The following is a 10595-nucleotide window of genomic DNA, read 5'->3' on the forward strand; positions in this document are numbered from 1 at the left end:
CAGGTGAGAGGCGGGACCAAAGAGCAGAGCTCAACCCCCGCAAGCACAACTAGGTGAGTACAACTAAGTGAATACAATGTAACTCGTATCAGAATATTCTGTAATTCTATACCTGGAACAATTCTTTGTTCGCTACACTTCATTTATCTTAACGTTTTACTTTATACATACAATTCGTACCTGGAATTATACATACAATTCGTACCTGGAATTATACAAACAATTCGTACCTGGAATTATACATACAATTCGTACCTGGAATTATACATACAATTCGTACCTGGAATTATACATACAATTCGTACCTGGAATTATACATACAATTCGTACCTGGAATTATACATACAATTCGTACCTGGAATTATACAAACAATTCGTACCTGGAATTATACAAACAATTCGTACCTGGAATTATACATACAATTCGTACCTGGAATTATACAAACAATTCGTACCTGGAATTATACAAACAATTCGTACCTGGAATTATACAAACAATTCGTACCTGGAATTATACATACAATTCGTACCTGGAATTATACATACAATTCGTACCTGGAATTATACATACAATTCGTACCTGGAATTATACATACAATTCGTACCTGGAATTATACATACAATTCGTACCTGGAATTATACATACAATTCGTACCTGGAATTATACATACAATTCGTACCTGGAATTATACATACAATTCGTACCTGGAATTATACATACAATTCGTACCTGGAATTATACAAACAATTCGTACCTGGAATTATACATACAATTCGTACCTGGAATTATACATACAATTCGTACCTGGAATTATACATACAATTCGTACCTGGAATTATACATACAATTCGTACCTGGAATTATACAAACAATTCGTACCTGGAATTATACAAACAATTCGTACCTGGAATTTATCACAGTTAAACATCATGTTATTTTCCGCTGCCCAATCGAAAACTTTGTTAATATCTGTTTGTAGTTTTTCAATGTCTTCAGCAGAAGTAATTTTCATGCTAATTTTTATATCATTTGCAAAGGATGACACGAAACTGTGACTTGTATTTTTGTCTATATCTGATATGAGAATAAGGAACAGCAGTGGTACAAGGACTGTACCTTGGGGTACTGAGCTTTTAATTGCGCTTGGACTCTATTTGATTTGATTTACCGCTACTCTTTGTGTTCTGTTCGACAAGAAATTGAGTATCCAGCGTCCTACTTTACCAGTTATACCCATTGACCTTATTCTGGGTGCTATCACTCCATGGTCACATTTGTCGAATGCCTTTGCGAAATCCGTGTATACCACATCTGCATTCTGTTTTTCTTCTAATGCCTCAAGTTATTTTGTCGTAATGGTCAAATTGCTGAGAGGCATGATCTTCCCGCTCTAAATCCATGTTGTTCTAAATCCATGTTGGCTCTAAATCCATGTTGTTCTAAATCCATGTTGTTCTAAATCCATGTTGGCTCTAAATCCATGTTGGCTCTAAATCCATGTTGGCTCTAAATCCATGTTGTTCTAAATCCATGTTGTTCTAAATCCATGTTGGCTCTAAATCCAAATTGCTCTAAATCCATGTTGATCTGAAGTTTTTGCTTTTCCCTCTCAGGAAAGATGTTATATTAACCAATCATAGGCTACTATGAAGGGCATGGTCAAGGATGAGGAAGGTAGTGACGATGGTGGTCCCTGACAAACGTTAACAATGGGAGCCTAGAGCCGACCCCTCACAATACAACTATGCGAGTACACACACACGACTGAATAACCCAGCGGGTCCCTGCACACCTGGCCACATGGGCAACCTCCGGTGTATAACACTACACACGACTTCAAAGCCACATGTTCACTCACCCGTAAAGGTTTGTCCTATACAATGATGCCGTGATAAACTATCGGCACTCTCAAGTCCTTAAATTGGGCCGTGATTGCAGTACGGCGATAAGGCCTTATCATGCCCGCTATTATGCGAGTAGCGTAGCGTGTCGGGGCCTTAGGATACCGCTGGCCTAACCTCTACAGTATATGCCGGTTACAACAAGCTGTACCGACGATTGTGAACACAACCTACAACCTAACAATTATCATGCATTGCTTATTGTCCCCGGGGGAGGGCAACCCGTTCTCGCAAATTTAATAAGTCAATATTGACTTATTAAATATGTGCATAGGTGACATACTTAACATAATAGATACCCTTAAAAAGATTCATAGAAAACACCGACCTTACCTAACCTTGTTAGTATCTTAAGATAAGCATCTTATTGCTTTGTAATTACAATTATTACCTAACCTATAATAGGTATAGGTTAAGTAATAATTGTAATTACGAAGCAATAAGATGCTTATCTTAAGATACTAACAAGGTTAGGTAAGGTCGGTGTTTTCTATGAATCTTTTTAAGGGTATCTATTATGTTAAGTATGTCACCTATGCACATATTTAATAAGTCAATATTGACTTTACGAATTTGCGAGAACGGGTTGGGAGGGGGGGGGGCTGCCACACACCCAAAACACAACCACAAATTCGTCGTCGTCACCACAAAACTTTTTACCACTCTTTCCACTTTTTTCTCGTCATTAAAAAAACTAATATTTACAAATAAAATCAGAAACACTGAACATGATTCCTGAGACATGGATCACATAGAAGGATCATGGGTCACATAGAAGCCAAAACATGGGTCACATAGAAGCCAAAACATGGATCACATAGAAGCCAAAACAGGAACACCAACATTTAACATGATAATCACGTGAACGAACATGAGAGTAATTAAGTACAATACACTAATTACAAGTTGGTTTTTGACTTCCAAAAACACGATTACGAAAAAACTTCGTCATAAGAAAATCAATAATAATAATAATAATAATAATAGAGTAATGGTAATAATAACGAAGGGAATAATGGTAGCATTAATAACGTTATTGCTGGTGATAGAAATAATGACAACGGGAACAGCATTAGTAAAGGGAATAATGGTATGTGGGGCGGGGGTAGATGTGGCAATGGTTTAAGACATCTATCATGGCAGTTTATAATTGGCAATATGATACCAATGGGTATGATACCAACATCAAATCATGAATCAGACGTCACCCTATCCCCACAGGATTTTGAAGAAGCCATACACAGTACGCCTATGCTCTCTACACCAGGCCCTGATTCTTGGAACTCCATATTCATCAAGAACTAAAAACCACTGTCGCAGGCCCTTCACATTCTTTGGAGACAAAGCCTAGACACTGGCGTTATCCCTGACATACTAAAAACAGCAGAGATAGCACCACTTCATAAAGGAGGAAATAAGGCAGAGGCAAAAAATTACAGACCGATAGCACTAACATCACACATCATAAAAATCTATGAAAGAGTGCTGAGTAAGATCACAAAATACACATGGAATTCCAGCAGCTCCATAACCTTGGACAACACGGGTTGAGAACGCTCTTGCCTCTCACCGCTCATCACCAGCCCTGGGGGGAGGCCCTGGGGAGCACCCTCAGGGGAGGCCCTGGGGAGCACCCTCCGGGGAGGCCCTGGGGAGCACCCTCAGGGGAGGCCCTGGGGAGCACCCTCAGGGGAGGCCCTGGGGAGCACCCTCAGGGGAGGCCCTGGGGAGCACCCTCAGGGGAAGCCCTGGGGAGCACCCTCCGGGGAGGCCCTGGGGAGCACCCTCAGGGGAAGCCCTGGGGAGCACCCTCCGGGGAGGCCCTGGGGAGCACCCTCAGGGGAAGCCCTGGGGAGCACCCTCAGGGGAGGCCCTGGGGAGCACCCTCAGGGGAGGCCCTGGGGAGCACCCTCAGGGGAGGCCCTGGGGAGCACCCTCAGGGGAAGCCCTGGGGAGCACCCTCCGGGGAGGCCCTGGGGAGCACCCTCAGGGGAAGCCCTGGGGAGCACCCTCCGGGGAGGCCCTGGGGAGCACCCTCAGGGGAAGCCCTGGGGAGCACCCTCCGGGGAGGCCCTGGGGAGCACCCTCAGGGGAAGCCCTGGGGAGCACCCTCCGGGGAGGCCCTGGGGAGCACCCTCAGGGGAGGCCCTGGGGAGCACCCTCAGTGGAGGCCCTGGGGAGCACCCTCAGGGGAAGCCCTGGGGAGCACCCTCAGGGGAAGCCCTGGGGAGCACCCTCCGGGGAGGCCCTGGGGAGCACCCTCCGGGGAGGCCCTGGGGAGCACCCTCAGGGGAGGCCCTGGGGAGCACCCTCAGGGGAGGCCCTGGGGAGCACCCTCAGGGGAGGCCCTGGGGAGCACCCTCAGGGGAGGCCCTGGGGAGCACCCTCAGGGGAAGCCCTGGGGAGCACCCTCAGGGGAGGCCCTGGGGAGCACCCTCAGGGGAAGCCCTGGGGAGCACCCTCAGGGCCAGGGGGGAGTGACGGAGCCCCACGAGAGCCGCTCGCCCACACACAGACTCGTGCTCCGACAATCTTTCTCGTGTTTTTCTTAAACAAAAATAATAATAACACAATCACATTAACGTGATGTACATCAATGAGAAAATCCACTAGTACTATAGTGGGTACGAACCCGGCATTACCAGTCGCGTACTCTACCACGGGACCACCGCAACTTAATTCCAGCTTTGAATGAAGAGCATGTAAACATTGATGAATGCGTCTGTGGGGGTCGACCGCTGGATGTGACGTGAGTCGAGGACGGGTTGCAGACAGCCTAGTACCGGCCACCCTTCGCCGAAACATTTGAGCACTGTCGTGATTGTATACAATACTCCCGACGGTTAATATTTCACGCGTACTCAGGCCAAGCTCTTATAACTGGTAATTTAATAGTATACGTGTTAGAGTGTGGTATAATAGGCTCTCGTAGGTGTGTGGGTGCTCGCTCGTATACCAGATAAATGTAACACGAGTCAAGTTATGTTTATTGAGACAAGACAAAATACATCTGAAATGTACAGAGTAGCTTAGGCTGTGCAGGCGATGCGTCACAATAACGTGGCTAAAGTATGTTGACTAGACCACACACTAGAAGGTGAAGGGACGACGACGACGTTTCTGCCCTGTGCATCTACTTCCTCACCACAATAGACTTGGGAATGGTCCAGGACGGACCGAAACGTCGTCGTCCCTTCACCTTCTAGCTTAGGCTATTTCTACCCCGCTTCACAATAACCCATGGCCCACAATAACGGTTAATCTGTTTGTTTTAGTGTCTGGTGACGCCGCAGTATTGTGTACCGAGCCCGTGTTTGTAAACAACTTGCATTCCCCGCAATTTTAAAATATAAATATTAACATTAAAACGGTTATATTTTTATATGAAACATTAATAAACAACATGTATGGTGAATAATTAGTGGTTCTTAGCTGGTGCTTGAGTATGTTACCAGAGGAATATGTGTAGTATGGTATACTGGGGGGATGTGCTGGGGCCCGGGGTATACTGGAGGATGTCCTGGGGCCCGGAGTATACTGAAGGATGTCCTGGGGCCCGGGGTATACTGGAGGATGTCCTGGGGCCCAGGGTATACTGGGAGGATGTGCTGGGGCCCGGGGTATACTGGAGGATGTCCTGGGGCCCGGGGTATACTGGAGGATGTCCTGGGGCCCGGAGTATACTGAAGGATGTCCTGGGGCCCGGGGTATACTGGAGGATGTCCTGGGGCCCAGGGTATACTGGGAGGATGTGCTGGGGCCCGGGGTATACTGGAGGATGTCCTGGGGCCCGGAGTATACTGAAGGATGTCCTGGGGCCCGGGGTATACTGGAGGATGTCCTGGGGCCCAGGGTATACTGGGAGGATGTGCTGGGGCCCGGGGTATACTGGAGGATGTCCTGGGGCCCGGGGTATACTGGAGGATGTCCTGGGGCCCGGAGTATACTGAAGGATGTCCTGGGGCCCGGGGTATACTGGAGGATGTCCTGGGGCCCAGGGTATACTGGGAGGATGTGCTGGGGCCCGGGGTATACTGGAGGATGTCCTGGGGCCCGGGGTATACTGGGGGGATGTGCTGGGGCCCGGGGTATACTGGAGGATGTCCTGGGGCCCGGGGTATACTGGAGGATGTCCTGGGGCCCGGGGTATACTGGGAGGATGTGCTGGGGCCCGGGGTATACTGGAGGATGTCCTGGGGCCCGGGGTATACTGGAGGATGTCCTGGGGCCCGGGGTATACTGGAGGATGTCCTGGGGCCCGGGGTATACTGGGAGGATGTGCTGGGGCCCGGGGTATACTGGGGGGATGTGCTGGGGCCCGGGGTATACTGGGAGGATGTCCTGGGGCCCGGGGTATACTGGGAGGATGTGCTGGGCCCTGGGTATACTGGGGGGATGTGCTGGTGCCCGGGGTAAACTGGGGGATGTGCTGGTGCCCGGGGTATACTGGGAGGATGTCCTGGGGCCCGGGGTATACTGGGAGGATGTGCTGGGCCCTGGGTATACTGGGGGGATGTGCTGGGGCCCGGGGTATACTGGAGGATGTCCTGGGGCCCGGGGTATACTGGAGGATGTGCTGGGGCCCGGGGTATACTGGGGGGATGTGCTGGGGCCCGGGGTATACTGGGAGGATGTCCGGGGTATACTGGGAGGATGTGCTGGGGCCCGGGGTATACTAGGGGGATGTGCTGGGGCCCGGGGTATACTGGGAGGATGTCCTGGGGCCCGGGGTATACTGGGAGGATGTGCTGGACCCTGGGTATACTGGGGGGATGTGCTGGTGCCCGGGGTATACTGGGGGATGTGCTGGGGCCCGGGGGTGTACTGGGGGGATGTGCTGGGGCCCGGGGGTATACTGGGGGGATGTGCTGGGGCCCGGGGGTATACTGGGGGTATGTGCTGGGGCCCGGGGGTATACTGGGAGGATGTGCTGGGGCCCGGGGTATACTGGGAGGATGTGCTTGTCCCCGGGGGTATACTGGGGCGATGTGCTAGGGCCCGGGGTATACTGGGAGGATGTGCTGGTGCCCCGGGTATACTGGGGGGATGTGCTGGGGCCCGGGGTATACTGGAGGGATGTGCTGGGGCCCGGGGTATACTGGGGGATGTGCTGGGGCCCGGGGTATACTGGGGGGATGTGCTGGGGCCCGGGGTATACTGGGAGGATGTCCGGGGTATACTGGGAGGATGTGCTGGGGCCCGGGGTATACTGGGGGGATGTGCTGGGGCCCGGGGTATACTGGGAGGATGTCCTGGGGCCCGGGGTATACTGGGAGGATGTGCTGGGCCCTGGGTATACTGGGGGGATGTGCTGGTGCCCGGGGTATACTGGGGGATGTGCTGGGGCCCGGGGGTATACTGGGGGGATGTGCTGGGGCCCGGGGGTATACTGGGGGGATGTGCTGGGGCCCGGGGGTATACTGGGGGGATGTGCTGGGGCCCGGAGGTATAATGGGAGGATGTGCTGGGGCCCGGGGTATACTGGGAGGATGTGCTTGTCCCCGGGGGTATACTGGGGCGATGTGCTAGGGCCCGGGGTATACTGGGAGGATGTGCTGGTGCCCCGGGTATACTGGGGGGATGTGCTGGGGCCCGGGGTATACTGGAGGGATGTGCTGGGGCCCGGGGTATACTGGGGGATGTGCTGGGGCCCGGGGTATACTGGGGGGATGTGCTGGGGCCCGGGGTATACTGGGGGGATGTGCTGGGGCCCGGGGTATACTGGGGGGATGTGCTGGTGCCCCGGGGTATACTGGGGGGATGTGCTGGGGCCCTGGGTATACTGGGGGGATGTGCTGGTGCCCCGGGTATACTGGGGGGATGTGCTGGTGCCCCGGGTATACTGGGGGGATGTGCTGGTGCCCCGGGTATACTGGGGGGATGTGCTGGGGCCCGGGGTATACTGGGGGGATGTGCTGGGGCCCGGGGTATACTGGGGGGATGTGCTGGTGCCGGGGTATACTGGGAGGATGTGCTGGTGCCCCGGGTATACTGGGGGGATGTGCTGGGGCCCGGGGTAGACAGTGTACGGGAGAGCACATCTCAATGGGGCTACAGTATCTGTCCATTATCTAAGCCGCATTAAAGTTCCCAGGGGCAGGGAGGGGCATCACCCAGGATACCCACCAGGGCACTACCAGGGGCAGGGTGGGGCATCACCCAGGATACCCACCAGGGCACTACCAGGGGCAGGGCGGGGCACCACCCAGGATACCCACCAGGGCACTACCAGCGGCAGGGTGGGGCATCACCCAGGATACCCACCAGGGCACTACCAGGGGCAGGGCGGGCACCACCCAGGATACCCACCAGGGCACTACCAGGAGCAGGGAGGGCATCACCCAGGATACCCACCAGGGCACTACCAGGGGCAGGGAGGGGCACCACCCAGGATACCCACCAGGGCACTACCAGGGGCAGGGTGGGGCATCACCCAGGATACCCACCAGGGCACTACCAGGGGCAGGGAGGGGCACCACCCAGGATACCCACCAGGGCACTACCAGGGGCAGGGAGGGGCACCACCCAGGATACCCACCAGGGCACTACCAGGAGCAGGGAGGGCATCACCCAGGATACCCACCAGGGCACTACCAGGAGCAGGGAGGGCATCACCCAGGATACCCACCAGGGCACTACCAGGGGCAGGGTGGGGCACCACCCAGGATACCCACCAGGGCACTACCAGGGGCAGGGCGGGGCATCACCAGAGGGAAAGGTTGGGATTACCCGTGGATAATTCTGAGGTACCCTGGGGACGGTTGTGGGACCCCTGGGGAAGGTTGTGGGACCCTGGGGACGGTTGTGGGACCCTGGGAAAGGTTGTGGGACCCTGGGAAAGGTTGTGGGACCCCTGGGAAAGGTTGTGGGACCCCTGTGTAAGGTTGTGGGACCCCTGGGTAAGGTTGTGGGACCCCTGGGTAAGGTTGTGGGACCCTGGGGACGGTTGTGGGACCCCTGGGTAAGGTTGTGGGACCCTGGGTAAGGTTGTGGGACCCTGGGGAAGGTTGTGGGACACCTGGGGAAGGTTGTGGGACCCTGGGGAAGGTTGTGGGACCCCTGGGGAAGGTTGTGGGACCCTAGGGACGGTTGTGGGACCCCTGGGGACGGTTGTGGGACCCCTGGGGACGGTTGTGGGACCCCTGGGGAAGGTTGTTGGACCCTGGGTTCGGTTGTGGGACCCCTGGGAACGGTTGTGGGACCCCCTGGGGACGGTTGTGGGACCCTGGGGACGGTTGTGGGACCCTAGGGACGGTTGTGGGACCCCTGGGGACGGTTGTGGGACCCCTGGGGACGGTTGTGGGACCCCTGGGGAAGGTTGTGGGACCCTGGGGACGGTTGTGGGACCCCTGGGGACGGTTGTGGGACCCCTGGGGAAGGTTGTGGGACCCTGGGGAAGGTTGTGGGACCCCTGGGGACGGTTGTGGGACCCCTGGGGACGGTTGTGGGACCCTGGGGAAGGTTGTGGGACCCCTGGGGACGGTTGTGGGACCCCTGGGGACGGTTGTGGGACCCCTGGGGTACAAGGCAGGGTAGAGGGCAGCGCGGGCAGCAGCAGGACAACAACAAGGCCCCGGGACCCACCAGCGCGGGAGACGCCTCACCTGGCGCGCCTCACTCTACCTCCTGACTCCTCCTGTGTGAGGTGTGAGTGTGTGTGAGTGCGTGTGAGTGCGTGAGTGTGTGTGTGAGGTGTGAGGGTACTCACGGACGGGCACGGTGCGAGGGTTGTGAGTGTGGAGGGCGTGCTCCAGCGAGGCGAGGCGCGAGGTGAGGGCGGCGGCGCGAGTAGTGATGTTGACCAGCTCGCGCTCCAGGCCGCGTGACATGCCCTGGGCGGCCACCACCAGGGACGCCAGCTGCCGCAGGGCGCCACACAGAGTCACGTTGGTCACCGCCGTCAGGTCATAGTCCCCCTGGAAGGTCACCTCTCCAGCGGCGCCCCACGAGGAGGGCCGCAGCGCCAGGCGCACAGGCACGATCTGACGCTTCACCAGCGGCATGATGGGTGCACTGGCCGCTAGTGCCTCACCTGGCACTCATTGTCACTAGTAGGAGCGTGCCATGACACGTGAGGGGGGGGGGACACACGTGACAGTGAGGAGAGGAGCGCGACGCAACACTCGACACATGTGATCACACCGCGAGGGTGGGGGCAACTGGCGGGTGGCGGGCCCTCCGCGCCTCACTCACACACACACACACACACACACACACACACACACACACACACACACACACACGTACTCAGCGAGCGTTACTACACACACACACACACACACACACACACACACACACACACACACACACACACACACACACACACACACACGCACTCAGCGAGCGTTACTACACACACACACACACACACACACACACACACGTACTCAGCGAGCGTTACTACACACACACACACACGCAGTCAGCGAGCGTTACCACACACTCACACTCAGCGAGCATTACCACACACAAACTTTTGTTTGGAAAGTATGGTAAAGGAGCTCAGTAAGAACAAAGCAGTTGGCCCAGATGGTGTTTCACCATCTGGGCTCTGAGAGAATGTGCATCTGAGCTCAGCATTCCTTTTCATCTGATCTTTCAGGCATCCCTGTGTATAGGAGTTGTAGCTGATGTGTGGAAAAAGGCTAACATAGTTCCAATCTACAAAAGTGGCAGCAGGGAAGACCCCTTAA

At 54.8% G+C, this 10595-nt stretch overlaps 1 protein-coding gene across 2 annotated transcripts in view; it reads right to left on the reverse strand.

Annotated features, from left to right (window-relative positions):
- LOC123767975 (actin remodeling regulator NHS) overlaps nucleotides 1-10049 on the reverse strand; it is a 478645-nt gene extending 468596 nt beyond the window's left edge. Inside the window, exon 1 of one of the 2 annotated variants that reach the window (XM_045758206.2) lies at nucleotides 9611-10049. In XM_045758206.2, the coding sequence (XP_045614162.2) occupies nucleotides 9611-9905 (295 nt within the window). In that variant the 5' untranslated portion in view covers nucleotides 9906-10049. The remainder of the gene's footprint in view (nucleotides 1-9610) is intronic. The other variant, XM_069306562.1, reaches the window with a different exon arrangement.
- Between the last annotated feature and the right edge of the window lie 546 nt (nucleotides 10050-10595).

The sequence above is a fragment of the Procambarus clarkii genome, chromosome 58, assembly GCF_040958095.1.
Source record: "Procambarus clarkii isolate CNS0578487 chromosome 58, FALCON_Pclarkii_2.0, whole genome shotgun sequence".
NCBI lineage: Eukaryota > Metazoa > Arthropoda > Malacostraca > Decapoda > Cambaridae > Procambarus > Procambarus clarkii.